The 23,653-nt window shown below is 39.5% G+C and overlaps 1 protein-coding gene and 1 long non-coding RNA gene across 7 annotated transcripts in view; one reads left to right on the top strand and one right to left on the bottom strand.

The window, feature by feature from the left end:
• The window catches only part of VAMP4 (vesicle associated membrane protein 4), a 45,078-nt gene that overhangs the window by 6,508 nt on the left and 14,917 nt on the right, over nucleotides 1-23,653 (top strand). For 4 of the 6 annotated variants that reach the window (XM_029935038.1, XM_029935034.1, XM_029935039.1 and 1 more), the window contains exons 1-3: nucleotides 11,808-11,985; nucleotides 15,167-15,286; nucleotides 22,135-22,181. In XM_029935038.1, the coding sequence (XP_029790898.1) occupies nucleotides 15,221-15,286; nucleotides 22,135-22,181 (113 nt within the window). In that variant the 5' untranslated portion in view covers nucleotides 11,808-11,985; nucleotides 15,167-15,220. Of the gene's footprint in view, nucleotides 1-11,807; nucleotides 11,986-12,060; nucleotides 12,115-15,166; nucleotides 15,287-22,134; nucleotides 22,182-23,653 lie in introns of those variants that run through there. The other 2 variants (XM_029935036.1, XM_029935035.1) reach the window with 2 other exon arrangements.
• Nucleotides 3,133-11,740, bottom strand: LOC115288065. The gene is made up of 3 exons (XR_003906794.1): nucleotides 11,601-11,740; nucleotides 4,514-4,569; nucleotides 3,133-3,273 (listed from the first exon to the last, which is right to left on the bottom strand). It is a non-coding gene; the product is annotated as an uncharacterized LOC115288065 (long non-coding RNA).

Below are 23,653 nucleotides of genomic sequence, written 5' to 3'. Positions count from 1 at the left end.
CACTCATGCTCGTTCTCTCTCTAAATAAATAAACTATAAAAAATATTTTAAAAAGTCCAGTCTAACTCCAAGATTCTCAGGGATGGTACAAGGACCTGGGCAAGGCAAGCTATGTGCATGTTAGGAAGCAGAATACCTGTATTCTAGTTAGTAAGAGCAGCCGTACCAAAAAGTAGGATTTTTCATGCCTGGGACAAACAGATACAGAAGGAGTTGTTTGTTTTTGGCTCTGAACTCGTGGTATCCTTAGGGCCATTCGCACCTTATGAAAGAGCATGGAATAGATAAAGCAGGAGTTCTAAATCTGGGGACCCCTGAGGATCCATGGATAGAATTCAGAGGGTCTGTGAACTTGGATGGGGAAAATTATATCTTTTTTTTTCACTAACTTCTAACAAATTTAGCATTTCCTTCAACTATAAATGGAGACCCCTCTACACACACACACACACACACACACAAAACCATCAGTAGTACTGTAGTACTAGGAGTATCTGTGATTTTATTACCAATTAGAATCACTAAAATTTTTATCACATTACAATCAGAGATATCTTGGAATATACTGATATGTGGAATTTAAGATATAAAATAGATGAAAGAGAGGAGAAGGAAAAATAATATAAAAACAGAGAGGGAGACAAACCACAAGAGACTCTTAAATACAGAGAACAAACTGAGGGTTGCTGGTGGGGTGTTGGGTGGGGGGATGGGCACTTGTTGGGATGAGCACTGGGTGTTATACGTAAGTGATGAAACACTAAACTCTATTCCTGAGATCATTATTATACTATGTGTTAACTAGCTTGGATTTAAATTTAAAAATAATGAATTATTAAAAAAACAAAAATAGACATCTTGAAATATTATTTGTGCTCATTACTAATTCAAAATCGTGGTAGGTGTTGAGTCTGACACTAGAGATTGTGGGTTAAGGAGTTAATAAGCATATACCCTAGTGTATCAAACATTTTGCTTTTAAAATATTTTATAACATTATAAGTTGCCTTGCTTTGTAATTCTGTGTATTTTATTTTGATGCATTGAGAAATGTTACTCTAATAAGAGGTCCCTAGATGTGACCAGATTGGCAAAGGCGCACAGTGCCTGTCACTTAACAGGAGTATTGTGAATGTTTCTTTGTGGTTGAGGGAATTTTACCTATGCTTTTGGTACTGCCTTGAATCTATAATTATGCAGAGAATAAACCAGAAAGGTTTGCTTGGTCCTTAGGGAAAACCTGACTACATTCTTTTAAAAAACATCACTAGAGAAAGATTTATTATTTCACTTTAACTTTTCATTCTCTGAAGAAAGTTTGAAATACATCAATTGAAGCTATTTTGATGATATAATTCCATTCTTTCTATGTAACTGTTCATGTACACTTGTGACCATAGCATCTAAAGTGGGGCTGCTTCCAAGTCTGTGTGTTCCTCTCTCTCTCTGCCCTTCCCCTGCTCATGATCTGTCTCTTTCTGTCTCTCAAAAATAAATAAATGTTTAAAAAAAATTTTTAAGTGGGGAACTATGGTCTGTGATATCACTTTAACTCAATGAAGTGTGACTGTGATTCTAAGACCCAGCTTTTCATGGATCCTGTCTTAAGCTTAGAAATGAGTGTGAGCAGTGATGCAGAATTTTCTTTGCGCAAAAGAAAAAGATGAAAAATGAAAAACAAAAATATTCATAACTCTAATAAAGGAAAATAGGAATGACAAATGCATAAATCTCATACATATAGAGGTTCAGATATAGCCTATGTACATATAGAAATAAGGAGGTTCTTCTTATTTTCCACGAAGTCTGTGCTCTGTGGCAAAAGGGGAGCTGGTTCAAGTATCTCTGATTCAATGTGCCTTCATTGCCCAAAGAGACCAGGACCTTCTCCTCAAGCTTGCTGCCCCCCCGCCCCCAGTCAGAACCTGTGCAAAGTCATGAGTTCTAACTACCAGGTGTGTCTGAGAGGACTTAAGAAACTCTCCCTTTTAGAAAATCCTCTCTGTCTTCTTGCATAGTCACTAGCAAATGAGCTTATCCCTTTACAGTACTTTAAGAGCGGCTTAGAGATAGTTTGCCTTTCAGGTATGATGCAGTTAATTGAGACAGACCGTTGCTCCCTCTAACAGTTGATAGAAAAACCAGATAAACACCAAAAACATCTCTATGAGGCAATCAGGATTGTTTAAGCAGGAAGACAGGAAGGGCCAAGATTTCAGAAAAGGAATGATTCAGGGAAAAGGTAAGCTGACCTCTTCCCCTCTTGCAGCTGCTTTTGTCCTGGAAGCACTTACAGATTTTGGGTGCAAGGAAACCTCCTTAGCGTCTGGGCTTTGCCTGGGTCAAGGACTGTTGTGGGGACAAAACAAGCAAACCAGTGACACTTCGGGGTCTCCCAGGACCAGAAAGACAAAACTGCAGTCTTAGAGAGCCAGGATCTCAGGGAGAAGGGAAGAGTAAAGAATTGGGGGACTCAGATTATTTTTGTCGTCAAGATTTTGCCAAATTCTAAAGCTGTTTTGGCGTAGGAGGCTGAGATGACCAAATCACTGTTTTTCAGAGGTTTTTTGCTTATGATCTTTATCAGCAGAAGATGAGAGTGACTCTTCTTTAGAAGATTTAGAGGATAATATCACATACGTACACAATATTGCTTACATTCAATATTTTATATTCCATTTTCAATACTCCATTACTTTTTACTAATAATCAGTACTAAATATCAAAAACTTGCCTGGGTGGCTCAGTCAGCTGAGCGTCTGACTCTTGATTTTGGCTCCAGTCATGATCTCATGGTCATGGGATTGAGCCCGGCATGGGGATCTGTGCTGGGTGAGGAGCCTGCTTGAGATTCTCTCCCTCTCCTGCAGCCCCTCTCCCAATGGCACATTGTCTCTCTCAGAAAGAAGGAGGGGAGGGGAGAGAAGGGAAGAAAAACAAAAAATACAAGTATTAGGTATGCCAGGAGATAAGAGACGCCCAAAATCCAAGAGAAAAATAGACAACAGAATCCAGCCCATAACTAAGCCAGGATTAGATTAACAGAAAAGGATTCTGACTAAAATGTTCATAAAAATAGATGAAACACAGACAATTTCACCAGAGAATTAGAATCTATTTTTTAATGGGATTTCTGGAACCAAAAATACAGTAACTGAAGTTAAGAGGAGCCTGGGAAACAAGGAAGCAGTTGGAGGAAGTTTGTGCACGTGGGTGCTGACGTTGATTCGGAGCACGCCTCCGTCGTGTCTCTGGAGCCCTCTTGTCAGAACCCTACGATCAAGTGCAGACTCAGGATTTGTACACACATTTTAAAAAACCAAATTTTCATTATGTTTATCTTTTTAATTGAAAAAAAATTTTTAATGTTTGTTTATTTTTGAGAAAGAGAGAATGTGAGTTAGGGAGAGGCAGAGAGAGAGGGAGACAGAGGATCTGTAGCAGGCTCTGTGCTGACCACAGAGAGGAGCCCAATGGAGAGCTCAAACTCAAGAACCATGAGATCATGGCCTGAGCTGATGCTTGACTGACTCAGCCACCCAGGCGCCCCAAAAAACCAAACTTTTAAAACACAAGTTCATACATTTGTCTTCAAGAGTATACTGCTGGGGCACCTGGCTGGCTCAGTTGGAAGAGCATGTGACTCTTGATCTCGGGGTCATGAGTTCAAGCCCCACATTGGGTGTAGAGATTACTTAAATAAATGAAACTTAAAAAAAAAAAAGTATACTCTTAGTACTCTGTTGCAGTAAATAGGTTCCAGAACATAAAGATGCATTCTTTTTTCGAGAATAACTTCTCAAGAATTCTCCAAATAATTCTAAGCACAAATATGTTTTTAAGTTTACTATCATGACATTTTAGAAAATAATTGGAAAACATATTGCTCGATCGATAAAGGATGATCAACATGCAGTCTACGACAACATAGGGAAAAATTGGATAGGGTATGGCAAGCTGTGGATGACTCAGACAGTTGTTTTCTAGTTTAACACTTTTTAAAATTAAAGTATTTTGCTTTTTTTTATACCTTATAAATAAGATACAAAGTGTCTCCAAGAAATTTTGAAATGCAAATGAAATTCAAGTGTAACTTCACTTGAATGAGTGATGAGCAGAAATGACTATGGAATCCCCAAAACAATATTTATTTAAATATTTTTAAAAAATTTTTCTTTTTATGTTTTTACTTTTGAGAGACAGAGAGAGACAACACGAACAGGGGAGGGTCAGAGAGAGAGGTAGACACAGAATCTGAAGACAGGCTCCAGGCTCTGAACTAGCTGTCAGCACAGAGCCCGACATGGGGCTTGAACCCACGAACTGTGAGATCATGACCTGAGCCAAAGCTAGACGCTTAACTGACTGAGCCACCCAGGCACCCTATATTTATTTAAATATTTAAAAACCATGACATTGACTAAGGCTTAAAGTAATCAAGCTACCTCTGTTTCCTTTATTTTTATAAGTCACAAATTTCCACTGATCATATTCTTTTTTCCCCTCCTGTTACCTGGAAATGCCAGAAGAAAATGAGTGCCAACGGGCCAGACTCTTTTGTTTGTCAATCTATAATAATAATGAAACGGTTCAGAGAAAAGCAAATCTTTAAAAATGGAAAAACTCTATTGTTTATAAGATGATCAAAAGAATGTATAAATATTGTTTTACTAAGAGCTTGTGATATTCTTAGAAGACAATGAGGAGGCAGAGATTACTCCTCGTTGGCTGCCTGGGAAGTAAAACTGGTGTTCAAAGTTAATGACCGTGAGGTCACGCAGCAGGCTAAGTGCCTGTAGGGTCCCCATGCTCTGAGAATGCTGAAACATTTTCTCTTTCTATCACTTACCTTATTTTCTTCTTTCTTTCATCTTTCCTGCTCCTTCAAAAGCAAAGTTGAAAAAGCATAACCCCACTCAGTAAGTTTACTGTGTGCTTGCCCAGTACAAGATAAGATGGAGGATAAGAAGGAATCTAAGTCCACATCCTTGATTTAAAGGAGCGGTCAAAATCACCATTCTAGCCTGGATCTTCTCAGCTGCTCAATTCACTGTGTGGCCAAGTCCCAGACCTTCTCCATTTTCTTGACACTCCCAACTCTAACACTGCTTCCTTGACCCTTCACGGAAGACCTTGCTTGAGTTTTACTGACCCAATTCTAGGTGATCTTGTGAGTTTTGCTAACTTCTCTTTTCCATTTTAAGATCACTCTGTATCTTTATCATCAGTCACTTCCTTTCCTCTTGCCTCCAAGAAAGGATTCTCTCTCCATCCTGCCTGGAAGATACCTCTGGTTTCCTTCTAACCCTGATCCTCTCACCTCTGCAGGGACATCACCCATCCTTATTTCTGTTTTGATTTTGCATTTCAGTCTCACTCTTTGTGGCTCTTAATCTCCATTCCTATGTATAACTTGGTTATTTCTGACAGTACCTTGAGTCTACAGAGCTGCTTAAACTGCAACTTAGTGTGTCATTTCCCTTTACAATTAAATTTCTTGGAAGTGGAACCTATAATCTTCAATTTCACTAAAAAATAACTCTTACAAGATGCAGTCCACATCCATAATGTTACTGAAATACTTCCTGAAAATCAATAATGTTCTGTGAGTCAACAAATCTAATGGCTTTTTTTAGTCTTCATTCCCAACTTCCTCCACCCCCTACCAATTTCTCTGAAGTCTTACTATTTTTTTATTTTCTTATTTGAGAGAGCGAGAGAGAATCTTGAGCAGGCTGCGCACTGAGCCCCTGACAACAGGGCTCAACCCCACCACCCTGGGATCATGACCTGAGCCTCAATCAAGAGTCAGACGCTCAATCGACTGAGCCACAAAAGCACCCCTAAAGTTTTGTTTTTATTATTTTTAATGGTTTTTTAAGGTTTTTATTTATTATTATTAATCTGTACACCTAATGTGGGGCTAAAACCCACGACCCTGAGATCTAGAGTCCATGCTCTTCCAGCTCAGCCAGCCAGACACCCCTGAAGTTTGATGCTGATAACCCTTCCTAGTTTTGTTTTTGTTTTTTCATACTGCTGTCTTCATTGTCATGTCTGCTGCGGCAGCCACTTCTCATTGACTGCTCTCCTTATCTCTAACCCCTCCTTCTCCGAGGTGCCCTTTCCCTTACATACATGCGTTCTGCCTTGGATTCTCCTTCATAGATATGATAGTTGATGATAGCCCAGGATTCCTATGCTCTGGGAATACTAAAGAGAAATGTATGTCAACAAAAGGGCAGACTTTAGCACCTTGCTTTTGGTTTTCCATGGGGTTCACTTAGTTGGCAAGAGAGGTAAGAGGAGAAATAAGTCAGCTGTCTTAGCAATGGCAGCATTCCTCTAGCTAGGAGCATCCTGTGAGACAGCCCTGCTTCCACAGCTATGGCCCTTGCCTCATTCTGTTGACCCTTCCCTGCCTCCTCATGCCCTAGAGTACCAGCTGCTTCTCTTCCTCTTGCTTGTCCCGAGCTCTGTCCGCGTCTCGGATCCCACCTGTGATATTAATTTATTGTTAAGCCCCAAAAAAGTAATTCACTTTTAACAGGCATGATGCCTGTAACTAACTCAAATTTAGGTGAGGGAAGAAGTGGGGAAGATCTATATTAGAAATAATAAAGCAGATGAAGTGAAATGTTAACAGCCCCCTTGAGTTAAGTCACGTAAAGTCTCTGGCCCTGTTTCTTCATTTGGAGAGAGACTGGGCAAACTATTTCAGGATTATTCATGCTGTGAGTCATGAAATTCAATTAGGAATTGAGACTGCCATTAGAAAAAAAAAGTTAATAAATTATCGGTGAATCTGGATAAATGTTTTGCAGGAGTTCTCTGTATTTATTCTTTGGTTAAGTTTGAGATTTTTTTCAAAATCAAAAATAAGCTAACTCTATACAAGACTCTGAACACAAGAGACTAATAGGTTAGCTGAATGATACACCTGTGTACTGCTACACCAAAACCATTGAGCTGTTTGCTTTTCGAGTCAGTTTGTATTTTTAGGTGAGCTCTATGCCCAACATGGGGCTCAAACTTAGTACCCAGAGATCAAGAGTTCCATATTCTTCTGGCTGAGCCAGCCAGGTACCCACTCCTAGAGTCCTTTTGTATTTGTAACCTAAAATATTTACACTTCTTTTACTTCTGGAGTTTAAATATTCAAATTAATGAAATACAAAGTTGTTTTTATGAAAACTCAGTGAAAGTGAATAGAAGTTATTGGAGAATCAGTTGTCGGTAAGAACAATTTGTAAAACTTTGGGGGGAAAAATGTACAAAATCTAAACTGACATGGAACCCAAACTTCTTCAAAGGTGTCTTTTTAAATGTCTTGCTGTACTTTGAAAAAATAACTAAAAGTTGTAAATAATTTAAACAGCACAATTTATAATAAAGACACTGGGGCACTCCAACCAGCAGATTCATTTTCCAATACAGTCTTGGCCCTATTTCAAAGATTAGTGAGTAAAGGTATGGTGGTACCTTTGAGTCAAAATAAAAAGTGTATCTGCCTTTTTAAATCTTTACTACTTTAACTGACTTTTTTTTTTTTTAATGTCAGTTTATTTTTGAGAGAGCAATGAGTGGGAGAGGGACAGAGAGAGAGGATCCCAAGCTGGCTCTGCACTGTGGGGCTCAAACGCACAAATTGTGAGATCATGACCTGAGCTGAAGTTGGACGCTTAACCAACAGAGCCACTCAGGTGCCCCCTGACTTCTTAAATTAACCAACCATCATCTGGTCCCAATTTCAGTGGGAAAGAGAATCTCTCTTGTTATTTTTAATTGAAAACAGTGATACATAAGGTAAAATATTCAAGTGGTACAAAATTCCACACAATGAGAAAAGGTTTCCTTTCTGTATTAGTCTGTTGAGATTGTTAAAACAGAATACCACAGAACAGATGGGTTAAACAACAGAAATTTTTTAGAGGCTGAAAATCCGAAATCAGGGTGCCATCAGGATTGGTTTCTGGTGAGACCTCTCTTCCTGACCTTCTCATCTGGCTTGCAAGCCACTTTCTCAGTGCGGCATCACATGGCCACACACATCTCCATCTCCACACACATGGACACCAGCCCTATCTGATTAGGGCTTCATCCTTATGACCAACGTAATTTAAACGTAATTATCTACCTAAAGCCCTGTCTCCATATAGAGTTCAGATTTTGGGTTAGGGCTTTAGCACAGGAATTTGGAGGGGTTCAGGAGGACACAGTTCATGCCAGATTCCATCCCAGATTCCTGGCCCTTCTGGGATTTTATTTTGGGGTTTTTTTGTATGTGATGCTCAAATGGAAGCAGAGTCCATATACTGTTCTGCACCTTTTCTCACCTTACAGTAACATACAGAGGCTCACCTGGGGGGCTTGGTTAATTGTCTAACTCTTGATTTTGGCTCAGGTCATGATCTCAACAGTGCAGAGCCTGCTTTGGATCCTCTCGCTCTCTTCTCTCTGCTCATCCCCCACTCACTCTCACGCGTTCTCTATCCCTCTCTCTCAAAATAAATAAATAAATGTTAATTAAAAAACCACATAGAGATATTTTAAGTCAGTGGATGTAAAACTACTTCATATTAATCACTGTATACTGTTCCCTTAAATGGATATTCCAAACTTATTTCCTATTGCTGGACAGTTAATGTTTCTTTTTTTTTTTTTTTACTCTTTTTGCAAAAATCCTTTAAGGAATATTCAAATATTTGAAGAAATAAAGGTATTCTAGAAAATGCTCTTATAGAACTTGTGTAAGTAAATCAATGGGATAAATTTTAGAATTGGAATTGTTAGGTTGAAAGGAACTTAATATAAATTTTTGACATGTGTTATTACCCTGAACTTAAAAAAGGTTGTACCAATTTATACTTCCACCAGGTGTTTCAGAACGCTTGTTCTAGGGCTCCTAGGCGGCTCAGTCGGTTAGGCCTCCAACTTGGGCTCAGGTCATGATCTCTCGAGATTTGCATTGGGCTCTGTGCTGATAGCTAGCCTGGAGCCTGTCTTTGGATTCTGTGTCTCCCTCTCTTTCTGTCCCTCCCCTGCTCATGCTGTCTCTCTCAAAAATAAATAAAACTTAAAAAAAATAAATAAAACCGTGTCCTTCCCACATCCCACACCACAGTACTGTGTGTACATATCTCCATCACTGTGTTGTCAGACTTTTTCATATTTGCTATTGAACTAGCAAAAGGATCAAATTTTTGAATCAGACTCACATCAGAGATCTTACCATTTTAAGCTTTACTAATTTCAAAGGTGCCAGTAACCAAGAGGCACAGACAAAATAGGGAGAGGTTCAGTACTCAGTGCGGCTTCCCAGGTCCTTTCTTCCTGGGTGCACCTCCACCTGACATCATAGATGTGGTTTCTAAATAAGGTATGTAGTCACCACACTGATGCAGAAGGAACCAACTCCTTTACGGAACATCTCCATTACATGTTAAGTTACATAACTTACATGGTATTTTCCAGTCCTGCACCTCAAGTCCACAGCTTCCTGGTGTGTTTACTGTAAACAGTCCCAGCCCAGGGATATCTTGCTGAAGGAATTCCATAGATGAGAATTCTCCTTACTAGCGTATACTGTTTGTTTGTCAGGAAGTCTGTTATTACCATATTTCTAAGAATTACATGTTTGCTTGCTTTTCTAGGGGTATTCCTCTATAAAGGGAGAGAATAGATTGCAGATTTGCAGCTAAATTCCTTCTTTCCCAGTCAGTGATAGATGAAAAATGGTATTTATTTTGATTTACATTTTGGCTGATGTTGAACAGTTGTTCACATGTTTATAATTGATTTGTATTTTTTTTTCCTGCCTATGGGAACAGAGACAGTAGCAACAGAATACTGAAACCTGCAAAGTAAGTGAATCAGTGACAATCACCTTAGCAGACTTGAGAAAGAATCCTCAGCAGGCCATGAAGCAACCTGATTTACATGGCTAAACCCTGCATAAATAAGGCTCAGGAATTAAAAGTGCTAGGTAACTCTGAGCATGATGTGAGCTAAAACAGGAGAATAATAGAAAGTTTGTTTAAGAATCAGTCAGATGCCTACGGGAGTCTGGGTGGCTCAGTTGGTTAGGCTTTCTACTCTTGAATTGGGCTCTGGTCTTGATCCAAGGGTCGTGAGTTCAGGCAGCTTTGAGCACTGCTGGGGGTGGGGGAGAGTCTACTTCAAAAAAATAAATATATCAGATGAAAGAGAAATTATAAGAAAATTAAAAGATGAGCATCTGAATAATTGAAGCTCAAGATAGAGACAATAGGGTAAAAATGACCAAATCAAGTTGGTGAGGCTGGAACCCTGTTCTGACCTTACATCCAGTGCTATTTATATTCTTTCAGGCTTACTGGTATATCAGATTCATAGTAACTGTGAAATGACATTTTCTAAGCTTTCAGAAATATGGGGGATAGTCAAAGGGACTCTGTTCAGGTGATTAAGGGGTGGGACTAGCATTACCCCTTCTCTAAGCAATCTTAACCAAAATGGTTGGCAGAACTAAAGAATTATGGTTAAAACAAAAACAAAAAGAATGATTTATAGAAGATATGCAGTGAGGTGCCCTTACAGCTCATAATCATACTCTCTTAAGTTGTGGTGTAAGGAAGGCTGATTGCTTTAAGTGCTTTAGACTTGAATTGGCTAAGGCACCAAAGCAGGGAAATACCCCATAACAAGCAGATTTACAGACATAAAATCAGCTGTGGAAGAAGAAAATAACTTTAGGGTCATCTGTGGGGTCTAGGGTAGCCTCACCATCATGCCAAGGCAGAGAAACTTCCCTTCTAGGTGGGTGGTTCTCTCCAAGGCAGCCTGGGTCTGAGTAGTAGACTCACAGATAGCGAGTCTCCAGGTTTTCAGAAACTTCAACTGACAACCTGTGGTTCACTGTTTCTCAACATCCCAGGACTATTGAATCAGAATCTCATAGCGTCTGGGCATTGTAGATGTTAAAGCTTTACAGGTGACTTAACTTTAGGTAACTGAGTTGAGTCATCCTATGCAGGGCATCTTCCAATTAGTTACATTTTAACTTAAATGCCTACAACACTATATCAACACGGAACCCACACATATTAAGTGAAAAAGATGTGTATACACAAAGGATGGGGGCGGGGGGGAATGAGTAAAACAGTCCAGCGGGGACGTGTGTGGGAAGAATGGCTAAGTGAGACTAGAGATACTAAAAGCATATTTGGAATTGTTTTGGATTACTATGCCCACCTAAGTTAGGTTTGTTAGTTTAAATATGATACTAACGGGGAGAAGGGTGAGGATGGAAAAGAACAATGGACTGGCCGTACCAGGGTGATTTGCTATCTGAAACCTGAAGGCTCCGGTGTCTGGACCTAGTTATTTCAGGTTAAAAAGAATTCAGGGGAAAGAGCACGGAGTCCTCGTCCCAAATCTGTCCAAACTAGCCATACAACCGCAAGTAAATCTCCTTCTGGACCAGAGATACCTAACGTCTAAAATAAAATGGGAATAGCAACCCTCAATAGCTCCCTGTTAGTCCAACTGCGTAGATAAACAGTCACACAGTTATTCCGGAAAGCGCCCAGACAATCCGAAGCAGTCCTGGGGCTGCGTACCATTTTCCTCGTTTTCTACGCGGCTTCCTTAGCCCAGGGGGATGGGCTGCACCTAAAAGCATCACCACCTGTACTGCACGCACCCTGAGGGACTTCTCGAACTTCTTCCGCCTGCCCTGAACGCGCTTCCCTCGCCCTCCACGCTTCACTCCCTCGACTCCCTCGATCATCTCCGCCGCCTGGCCCCGCCCCTCCGCCCGGCGCCAGGCCGCGGAGCGCAGATCGGCTCGATGAGCGGGGGCGCAGCTGCGGCGGAGCGGCCGACGCTGGGTCCGCGCCCACTGTCTCCCCCTCCCTGCTTTCTCTCTGCGCTTTCCACTCCTCCCCCCTCCCTCCCAGCGCTGTCGGCCCCAGAGAGCTGCCCGGAGCTCCCCGGGAGACTCAGGTACTGGCGCCGGCCCTCCCGACGGGAGGGGCTGATATGAAGAGGCAGGAAACAGACGACTCCCCTGTTGACTCCCCTGTTCGCCGTCTCCCAACGTCCGCGTTGGGCGGCGAGACCCGCCTAGGGCGGGTGGGTGGTGGCGGGGAGGGACCCCCGACAGGGGAAATGCTAGATTCATGCCAGGTGTCTTTGAGGAGGATGATCTGGACCGGGGGGTTGCGGAAGGAGGGGTGGTGGTTGAGGGAGAGAAAAATGGCAATTGAAGGGTGCGCTGGGAGATGCAAAGGGAACGGTGGAGGGCGTAGGGAGGGTTTGAGAAGAGTGGGAGGCACCCTGGAATGTGAGTGGGTATCTTGGGGTAGAAGGGACCAGAGTTAGGAACAGATGTAAGGGGACGAGGCCTGGTGCGACTGATGGGGGGGGTGGGGGGCGGGAGGCGGGTGTGAACCGAGCTACTTGCTGGGGGGAATGGATTTATTTCATTATTTAAAGTCAAGGGAGAAAGAGCGCCAACCCCGCTGTGTTTATAGTGTCCAGGTGAGGTGAATCATAGTTTGACAGTTTGTGTGAATAACATCTCCAAGCTGTGCCCTTCCAAGTCCCATGTTTCCATGAAACTGCACCACTGCAAGTCTGTTGATGGAGCTAAGAAAGAGGAGTCAGAAGGGAATGGAGGCCGGGAAAGGGGAAACCTTTACCCAGATTCAAGCTTTGTGTGAAATGAAATACATAGGGGTTTTTGTTTTGTGCCTAAAGCAAAAAAGAGGCCAGCGTTTACTAAGCAAGTTAGAAGTGTATTACATGTAAAGACATTGAGTAGAAAACTGCTTCTTCAGAAATATAGACAGAAAATTGTAAACGTATGGTAATGACCTAAGAAGCTTATGGTGATGTGACCTTTTTAAAGTGAATTGTGTATTGCTGGTCCATTCTCAGTTTGAAATGCATCGTGAAAGTTCTCTTATTTGCATATTTACAGAGACACAAATACCTGATTTCATGTGTGATTTTGCAGGGGAAAATGTAGGTAGAAATATATGCCTGATTTCTGAGCATTCTTTATTTCTACTAGTTTTTTGGCCCAAATCTTCAGTTGCATAGCTAATCTTCCCTAATGCTTTGCTGATGGCTTTTCTGTTGTCAGTTTTCTTGTCTTCATGAGGCTGGTCCTTGGATTATAGGACCTGATTACGGGGTTTGCTCATCATTAAACTTGTAGTTTTACTGTATATTTCATAAAGATGTAAGTCTGCCTGTTTTGGGGGTGTTAAAGCAGCCCCTTTGTTGGGTTTAAAATATAAATAACAGGGGCGCCTGGGTGGCTCAGTCGGTTGAGCCTCCGACTTCGGCTCAGGTCAGATCTCACGTTTGTGGGTTCGAGCCCCGCATCAGGCTCTGTGCTGACAGCTAGCTCAGAGCCTGGAGCCTGTTTCCAGTTCTGTGTCTCCTCCTCTCTCTGCCCCTCCCCCTCTCATGCTCTGTCTCTCTCTGTATAAAAAAAAAAAAAATTAAAAAAATATATAAATAACATACAGGTATAATTAAAAGCTCAGATTTTTCATTTGCTTTCTGTTTTTTCCTAGATTCTGTAATATTTCTGTGTGAATGAACTATTCTGAAAGCAAAGTATGAGGAATAAAATGGGCCAGATGTACGTGACAGAAATATTATGGGAAGAACTCTAGAGCTTTTACTTAGGTAGCAAGTGGTTAAGTTTCTGATTTAGAAGCATTTCTTATCAAAGAAAAGTGTATCAATTTGATAAGATACCAACTTAAAATATTTTATTTGGTTAAGGAAACTGGACTCTGGGCTTGTATATGATATTAACTAGCAAACTGATGCCTAATTATACTTAATGATCTTAGAGGTGTGTTCTTCTCATGTAAGGAGAAACGGCAGCTGGGTTATTATAGGGACATGGTCTTTCTAGAACAGAACTGTGTAACTTGACAGGCAGCTAATTGAATAAATATTAAAAGTGATCATGCATAGCCATTGGTTAATTTGGGCCTCTGCATCTACTGTTTCAGTCGTTAGAGCGAATATTACTTACCTTTGCTAAATTCTCTTTTAGTTTCTTAGTGCCTACTTTAAAGGAATGTCCTACAGACTAAAGGAAAATACATATAAATCACTGAGCACAGTGCATACGACATAGTAAAGATTCAGTACCTTAGCTATTAGCTGTTCTCACTTTTTATCCATCTTGTAATCCAAGATACTGAAAACTCATGTTTGCAGTCATGTTTGCATGTCAGCTTTTTCTCAAGAAAATTTGAATAAGCTGCATACTCAAGCATTTTCTTGGAAAACCACAATGCATATTAGCACATGAAAAGCTGTGAAACTTTATGTTGGAAAAAAAAAAGAAAAACCAAACAAACCAGTAACCAACAAAACAGTATCTTGGCTCTGTTTAACCCAGTATCCCTTTCCTTATCCCTTTTCTTGGAGCTAGTGCTGTGCTTTAGAATAGGATGTTATACTTTACAGAATGTTTTTGCATGAATTATCTGATTTGACCATGCCAACTCCATGCAGAAGCCTAGAAATCATTGTTTTACACATGAAACTGAATCATGGTTTAATCAACTAATCAAAAATGAGAGAACTAGGAGTGTTCTGTCTTCTAATTCCACATTAAAATGTTAAAGCACTTAATGCCTCATTTTCTCTACAAATTTTCCCCCCTCTTAAGCAACCTGCTCTTTCATTTTATAAAAACTTTCACTAGGGGCACCTGGGTGGTTCAGTTGGTTAGGTGTTCGAGTCTTAATTTCAGCTCAGGTCATGCTCTCTCAGTGCCTGGGATCAGGCCCCAAGTTGGACTCTGCACTGACAGCAAGGAGCCTGCTTGGGATTCTCTCTCTCCCCCTCTCTCTGTCGGTTCCCCACTTATTAAAAAAACAAAAACAAAACGAAAAAAAAACCACTGATTTTCCCCACATGGTCTCTTTCACAAGTTACAAGATACATCCATTTTCTCAGTTTTAAACTGTTTTTTATGTATCAAGGCCTGGCATGGAGGACAGAGTCACCCAGGTTGAGGCAGGTGGGAAGGCAGGTTGAATTCAGAGAGGTCAGGAGGCTCCGTCAAATGAGGCCTTGAACACCATTTAAATACTGTAGCTCACACCCCCGGAGTCTCAAATCTGATGACATGCACTTTCTCTTTAAGGTGGTGAATATTTGTTCTGCTGGGAAACAGAAGAGTACTTCTTGAGTAAAAAGTATGCCTCCCAAGTTCAAGCGCCACCTAAATGATGATGATGTCACTGGTTCTGTGAAAAGTGAAAGGGTGAGTTCAGAATCTTCAGGTTTTAAACAAATTCAAAATATGTTTTCATTCTTTTTGTAAGTTTGTTTTAGAAAAATCTAAAGTTTATGGCTATATTCTACTTTATATTTTTTTCTTCATAGTAAATATTTTAAAATGTATGTTCTTAGATTGGTGACTCATTTGAATTCTGCATCCAGTACTGATCAGATTATACTCCCAGCTTCTTTCTCGTCTTTCAAAGGGAATGTTATACAAATACATGGATCGTTTTCAGAAATCTGGGCCAAAATTGGTTGGAATTTAGAATTTTTCAGATTTTAGAAAGGTAGTTTGCCTATAATATAACAGCCTTTTTAGTGTCTGGAACAGCACCTCCAAGTATATTAGTATTTCTCAGAGAAATGTCTGATTATTCTAAGTATGTAAGTAAAGCCAACATCAGTTCAGGTCAGGTTTTCCTCCAAATGGGTGTTGGCTCTAAACTTGCAGAACCTCCTGGTTTCCAAGACTTTTTAGATTTTTGAAATTGCAGATAAAAAATTCTTGTTCTGTAACTGTCTCAGAGTAATTTTTATATAATGCTCAATTTCCTATTCGAGAATATTCTGTGCAGATGTGTATAAATCTAGAAATTAGGCAGAAGTTTGGAAGACAGCATTTGATATGAATGTTGTAGACAGGTTACTTTTAGTACTCAACTAAATTTTTATTAGGGAAGGAATTAGTGAGACTCTTTTTTTATCCAGCAACCCGAAGCCCTTGCTCACCTCCTGTCTTACTGCTGTTCCTTCATTTACTGATTCATTTATTGACCATCTGCTATTGTGCTAAAAACTGGAGGACCTGCTCTCTGCCCGTATAGAGCTTATAGTCTACTTGACCTCATTTTACACGTTCCTTTTTCCGTACAAGCTCTGAACTTCCTATGATTCACTCTGCCCAGCATTTTACAACTTAAAAGTATCTTTTAGTACAATACAGGAAACGTGTCTTCTCTTTAATTTTCTATAGTTTTTTACTTGAAAAAGGTACAGTCCACCAAGAAACTAATTGCTAGTAAAGTTTTTTAAATAAGCTTTTTATATAGACTGAAATTATAACATAGAGTCTCAGTCAGTTCCACCGCTGAGACTGTAACTATAGCACTTTCTTTCTCCGTTGTTGGTTGATTACTACTATGATTTGTTGTAAAAATAGGATATTGAACTAGAATTGAACAAAATTGGCTGTTTAAATAAAGACCTCCTTTTGAATATTTATCAGATTGTGAATTTGATAACTGGTTCTAATAATCTATTTTACTTTTTAAAATTTTATAAAGTTTTATTCCACTTGCCCATTCCACTTTTTTTAGTAAGTTTTATTGAGATAAAATTCATATGCTACATAATTCATTCTTAAAGTGTACAACTCAGTGGTTTTTAGTATATTCACAGAATTATGTAGCTATCACCACAATCAATTTTAGGACACAGTCATTATTCCAAAAAGAAACACTGTACCCTTTACAATCATCACCCATCTCTTCATCCCCTCAACCCTGCAACCACCAATCTATAGATTTGTCTACTCTGGACATTTTATATATGGAATCATACAATATGTTGTCTTTTGTAATTGGCTTTTTGGACTTAAATCATAATGTTTTTGAAGTTCATCCATATTGTAACATGTGTTGGTACTTCATTTTTATTGCTGAATAATATTTTGTTATATGGATATATCACAGTTATCTGTTCATCACTTGATGGACATTTGGGTGTTTTGTTTTGTTTTATATTAAAGACTTTTTGCATCCTGCTTTTGGCTCTTAGCTATTTGACTATTAAGAATAGCAGTGTTATGAAACAATGCTCAACGTCACTCATCATCAAGGAAATACAAGTCAAAACCACACTGAGATACCACCTCATACCAATCAGAGTGGCTAAAATGAACAAATCAGGAGACTATAGATACTGGTGAGGATGTGGAGAAACAGGAGCCCTCTTGCACTATTGGTGGGAATGCAGACTGTTATAGCCGCTCTGGAAAACTGTATGGATGTTCCTCAAAAAAGTAAAAATAGAACTCCCCTATGACCCAGCAATAGCCCTGCTGGGGATTTACCCAAGGGATACAGAAGTGCTGATGCATAGGGGCACATGTACCCCAATGTCTATTCAGCAATAGCCAAATCATGGAAAGAGCCTACAGGTCCATCAGCTGATGAGTGGATCAAGAAGATGTGATTTAGGGACACCTGGGTGGCTCAGTCGGTTAAATGTCTGACTTCAGCTTAGGTCACGATCTCACAGTCTTTGGGTTCGAGCCCCGTTTCAAGCTCTGTGCTGACACCTCAGAGCCTGGAGCCTGCTTCAGATTCTGTGTCTCCCTCTCTCTATCTGCCCTTCCCCCGCTCACTCTCTGTCTCTCAAAATAAAATAATAAAGACATTAAAAATTTTTTAAAGAAAAGATGTGGTTTATATATACACAATGGAATACTACTTGGCAATAAGAAAGAGTGAAATCATGCCATTTGCAGCAACGCAGATGGAACTGGAGAAAATTATGGTGAGTGAAATAAGTCAGTTAGAGAAAGGCAGATACCATATGTTTTCACTCATATGTGGATCTTGAGAAACTTAACCGAAGACCATTGGGGAGGGGATGAGGAAAAAGTCACCGAAAGGGAGGGAGGCAAACCATAAGAGACTCTTAAATACTGAGACCAAACTGAGGGCTGATGGGGGTTGGAGGAGAGGGGAAAGTGGGTGATGGGCATTGAGGAGGGCACTTGTTGGGAAGAGCACTGGGTGTTGTCTGGAAACCAGTTTGACAATAAATTATATTAAAAAAAAAGAATAGTGTTATGAACATGTTTTCAGTTCTCTTATGTTAGTACTTAGGAGTGGAATTGATGGGTATTATAGTAACTCTCTATACAACTTTTTGAGGAATTGCCAAATTGCTTTCCAGACTGGCTGCAAATTTTTACATTCCCACCAGCAGTGTATGTGGATTCCAATTTCTCTGCATTTCTCTTTCCAACCAGTTTCTCCTCATTACCACTTGCCTAGCAGGTGTGAAGTGTTACCTCATTGTGTCCCCATTGTCTTTGCCTAGTAGTGCCCTCACTAACACCCATTGTTCAGTCAATGGGTGTAAAGACCTTGGTTTTCATGTGTGGTTCCCATAGAACAACTATAATAAATTTTATCATTAGTGTCATTATCTTTACGACACATAAACTTTCATAAATACAGTGATTGTTAAACTTATTGACTTGAGTAGCATTCAAGAAATATTTGTTGAAGGAATTAATGCATCTTCCTGACTGTTACTGACTTTGAACATCTTTTCATGTGGTCATTGGCATTTCTTCTTCTATTTGGAATTGCCTATTTCTCTCCATTGAGTATTTTTCTCTCCCTTGATGTCTTTTTCTTACTGGTTCCTCAGAGCTCTTTATATAACACAGATGTCAGACCTTTTCTGAAAGTATGTTGCAGATTTGTTTGCCCAATCTGTTATTTGCCAGTTAACCTTGTTATGATGTCTTAGGTTTTTCATGTTTAACATTTTTATGTTATCATATCCATGAATCTTTTTCTCTAAAGCTTTTGGGGTTGAGTGTTGCTTAGGAATAATTCACTATTCTTCAGAGTTAAATACTTATTTCAAATATATTCAGTTTTGTGATTTCATAAATAAATACATAAATTAGTAAGCTTCTTAAATAATGCATTTTCCTTTAAGTGCTGCAGTGACCTGTAACTTAGAGGTTTTGTTCTCTCATGTTCCCAGTGTCACTTATTTCTAAATATCTGTTAAATTTCCATTACATTTTAATGTGTCAATTAGAAGAGTGTTTAAAATTTTTCTTACCTTTTTTTAAGTTTATTTACTTATTTTTGAGAGAGAGAGAGAGCGCGTGCAAGCATGAGTGGGGTAGAGAGAAAGGGGGAGAGAACTTCAAGCAGGTGTGGGCTCGAACACATGAACCATACGATCATGACCTGAGTTAAGATCAAGAGTCGGGTGCTTAATCAGCTGATCTACCCAGGTGCCCCTCTGTTACCTGTTTTAATTTCCACTGCATTATGCCCATAGAATGTGACCTACGTAATTTCTAGTTTTTGGAATTTATTAAAATTCTTTTGTGGCTTATCTATTTCTTGGATATTTGAAATTAAAATTTGCTAAATAAAAAATTCTAGATTGTTTGTCTTAGTTTATCTCTGAAGGGTATGTTAAATCTTCCCTATGATTTTGAGTGAATCCATTTCTTTCTTTACAATTTGAGCAGCTTTTGCTTTATGTATTTTGAAACTGTGTTGTTTACATATAAACATTCATCCATCTTTTTGGTGGGCTATGCATTTTATCATTTCAGAATCTTATTTGGTTAATGCTTTTGTCCTAAATTCGTCTTTGTATTAATATTGTTAACTCTACATTCTTTTTGTTAGAACTCGCTGATATATATATTTTTTTCCCCGCCTCTTCTTTTCATTCTTTATTTGACATTTGTCTTAGGTGAATTTTTTGTAAACAGATATTGGCTGGAATTTTTGAACTCTAATCACATGTAGTTTTTATGTTTAATAGGAGCATTCATACCATTCACATTTGTCACGACAACCAACATATTCAGGCTTCTTCTGTATTAGCCAGTCCTTCTGCTGTTGATGAATGCCCTTCCCCCTGATCTTTGGTTGGCCCTTTGTTATCACTTGGATCTCAGCTTAAGTTTCACTTCTTCAGAGTGATTTTCCCTGACAACCTAATCTCATTTAGTCACCCTGTCACTTTCTAGCCTATCCCTGTTTCAGTTCTTTGTGGAGCATTTGTTACCATCAAATAGTTTTCTGTGAGAACTTAGACCTTGTCTGTCTTATTCAGAGCTGATCTTGGTACCTAGACCAGAACAGTGCCTAACACATAAAAGATGCTCAGACATATTTATTAAAAGAATATTGAATACATCCCATTTTCATTTTTTCTCTCTGTGATATGTTTATATTATTATACATAGATAGTTATATTTCATATGTTTTTCCTCTTTCCCCTGACTCCTTTGGCAGATTGGTTGTTTTTCCTCATCTTTCTGGCCCCAGTACCACTGGCCAGTTTAAAAGTATCCTTCCTTTCTCCCTTTGTCCCTCTCTTTTTTGTTATTAACTTTATATTTACAGTGATGTTTAAATCTGTGTTCACTGTCAACTTAGGAAACACCATGTGCCCTCCATTGTTGTACCTCCTCATTCTGGCCACTTTCCCATCCTCCACTTCATCTCTCCAGCAGGTGCAACTGTTATGTTACTTCCTCACTTCACTCTTCCACTCCCAGCTTCTAGGTTTTGTTAGAATGGTTTGGGGCAAGGCGCCTGGGTAGTTTGGTCGGTTAAGTGTCCAACTTCAGCTCAGGTCATGATCTTGCGGTTTGTGGGTGCAAGCCCCACGTCGGGCTCTGTGCTGACAGCTCAGAGCCTGGAGCCTGCTTCAGATTCTGTGTCTCCTTTTCTCTGCCTCTCCCCCACTTGTGTTCTGTCTCTATCTCTCAAAAATAAATAAATGTAAAAAAGTTAAAAAACAAAGAATGGTTTGATGTTCTTTTAAAGTTTCTCCTTATATTATGCCTTTTTTTTTCAGTAGCTATAAGTAGTTCACAGTCACATTACCATCATTTATTCAGAATTGATCACACATTTTGTTAGGTTCATTGATTGTATCAATCTCTTAGAATCTTTGTTCTGATTTAATTTTTTGTTGTTTTTTGGACTGGTGTGATTCCTTGAGTAATTTTCTCAGAAAAAGCAGTAGGTGGTATATTTGTTTCCTGTTGCTGTTGTAACACATTACCACAATCTCAAAACAGCACAAATCTATTATCTTCTAGTTCTGGTGGCCAGAAGTCCAAAGTGGGTCTTCCCGGGCCAGGCTGTGTTCATCTGGAGGTCCTACGGGAGACCGTTTCCTTGTCTTATGAGCTTCTTTGGCTCATGCTCCTTCCACTGTCTTTAAAATCTTCTACCACTTCCCTCTCCCTACTTCTCTCTCCCTCTTTTCTCTCTCCCTTTGGCACTTTTGTCTCCCTCTTTTAAAAACTCTTGGGATTATGTGGGGCCCACATGAATCATCTCTGTTGATCTTCCCATCTCTGACACCTGCAGAGTTCCCTTTTAGCACGCAAGGAGACAGTCACAGGCTTCCGTCTTGGGGAGTTACTATTCTGCCTACAAGTTGTGTCCTGTTGAAGTTCTTCTATGCAGAAAAGTCTGGTTGTTGCTCTTTGTTAGTCTCCTTTTGGAACTTTATAATTTCCCCTTTTGGGGAGAACCTGAGATCATCTTTATCTTAAGGAAAATAGTTGCATCTTAGAAAGTATAAAGTGGTTTTTGCTTGGAAGTTCAGATTGCGTAGGGGGTTGTGAACTGTGAAGGCAGTAGGTGGACTGTGCCAGTTCTTAAACCCTGTGTCTCAGCTCCACACCTGTCCTCTGCACTCTTCTGTCTGATGCTAGAGTTGGACTCGGCAGCTGCATTTCTCCTTGGCCACGTGGCTTCCTGGAAAGGAGGGGAATGGACTTCGTGTCTTCCTGACTGCCCGCAGTTCCATATTTCCACGCTGGCCCCAGTGACCTTTCTACTGAGTTGTCAGTCATGGGATTCTGGTATTATAAGCATTTTCTTTGGAAACTTGGCACGTGTGGTTCTGTCTTTCAGCTTCCAATGAAGCACACGTAATCACTCTTCCCTCTGGAAGCTTAGGGTTAAGAAATTTCAGGATAATAGAACTTTCATTACTCTCCTCCCTGACAGTTTGCAAGCCCTCTGAATCTGAAAACTCAAGTCCTTTTTTTTCTCTTTCTTTTTTTGACAGAGAAATCTTTTGGAAGATGATTCAGATGAAGAAGAAGACTTTTTTCTGTAAGTTTTTTTAAATAGCTTTATTGGAGTATAATTAACATCCAATAAAATGCATATAGAATTTATTATGAGTTTTGGTACATGTACTATACATCTGTGAAATCATCACCAACATCAAGTAATGAACATAACCATCACCTCTGAGATATCCCCCTACCCCTTCTAATCTGTCACTCTCCCAATCCCCAAGCTACACTGGCCTACTTTCTACCACCATAGTTTGTATTTCCTAGAATTTTTAAATAAATGGTATCTTACAGGATGCCTTTTTTTTTTTTTTACTGGCTTCATTCACTTTGCATAATTATATTGATATTCCTCCGTGCCGTCACATGTATCGATGGTTTTTTATTTCTAAAGAGTATTCCATTGTATGAATGTACTGCAGGTCATCATCCATTCACTTATTGATGGATATCTGCACTGTTTATAGTTTTAGCTGTTGTGGATAAAGCTCCTATAAACATCTGTGTGCAAGTTTTGTGTGGATTCGTGCTTTCAGTTCTCTTGGGAAAATACTTAGGCGTTAATTGAGTGGCTAGTATGTTCTCACATCTGTTTTCCAAAGTGGTGCAACATTTTATATTCCCACCAGCATCGCATAGGAGTTATAGTTGCTCTAAATCCAAATCAGTACTATAGTCAGTTTTACCACGGATGTGTAGTGGTATCTCATTCTGGTTTTAATGTGCATTTCCCTAATGACAAGTCATGTTGGACCTCTTTTTCAGTATTTGCCACCCTCATACCTTCTTGCATTAAGTATATGTTAAAATCTTTTGTCCAGTTCTAAATTTGTCTTTTTAGGTAGTTGTTTATATAGCCAAGATAGAAGTCCTTTGTCAGATATGTTTTACAGATATTTTCTTTTCATCTGTAACTTAATCTTTTCATTTTCATTATAGTATTTTTTTGAAGATCAAAGTGTTGATTGAAATGAGTTTATTACATTTTTTCTTGTATTGATTTTGCTCATTTAAGAAATCTTTGCCAAACCCACGTTCACTAAGATTTTCTCCTATGTTTTCTTCTTCTTAAAAAATTTTTTAAAAGATGTTTATTTTGAGAGAGAGGGAGAATGCATGAACACGGGAGGGACAGAGAGAGAAGGAGGGAGAGAGTCTGAAGCAGGCTCCATGCTGTCAGCACAGTCAGAGCAGGGTTGATCCCACCAACCATGAGATTGAGACCTAAGCCAAAACCAGGAGATGAATGCTTAACCGAGCCACCCAGGCATCCCCTCCTATGTTTTCTTCTAGGAGTTTTATAGTTTTAGCTCTATAATCTATTTCAAGTAAAATTTTATGCACCATTGAGGTAAGGGTGAAGGATAATTTTTTTTTGTTTGTTTGGCATATGGCTATCCATCCAGCTAATGAAAAGATTATCCTTTTCCCATGAATTGCCTTGATACTTTGTCAGTTAATTGATCTGATTAATTATCTACACTTAATGATTAGAAAGGGCTGTCA

This window comes from Suricata suricatta, chromosome 3 (genome assembly GCF_006229205.1).
Source record: "Suricata suricatta isolate VVHF042 chromosome 3, meerkat_22Aug2017_6uvM2_HiC, whole genome shotgun sequence".
NCBI lineage: Eukaryota > Metazoa > Chordata > Mammalia > Carnivora > Herpestidae > Suricata > Suricata suricatta.
Note: the sequence above shows the minus strand (reverse complement) of the source record. Positions and strands in the feature narration are given on the sequence as shown.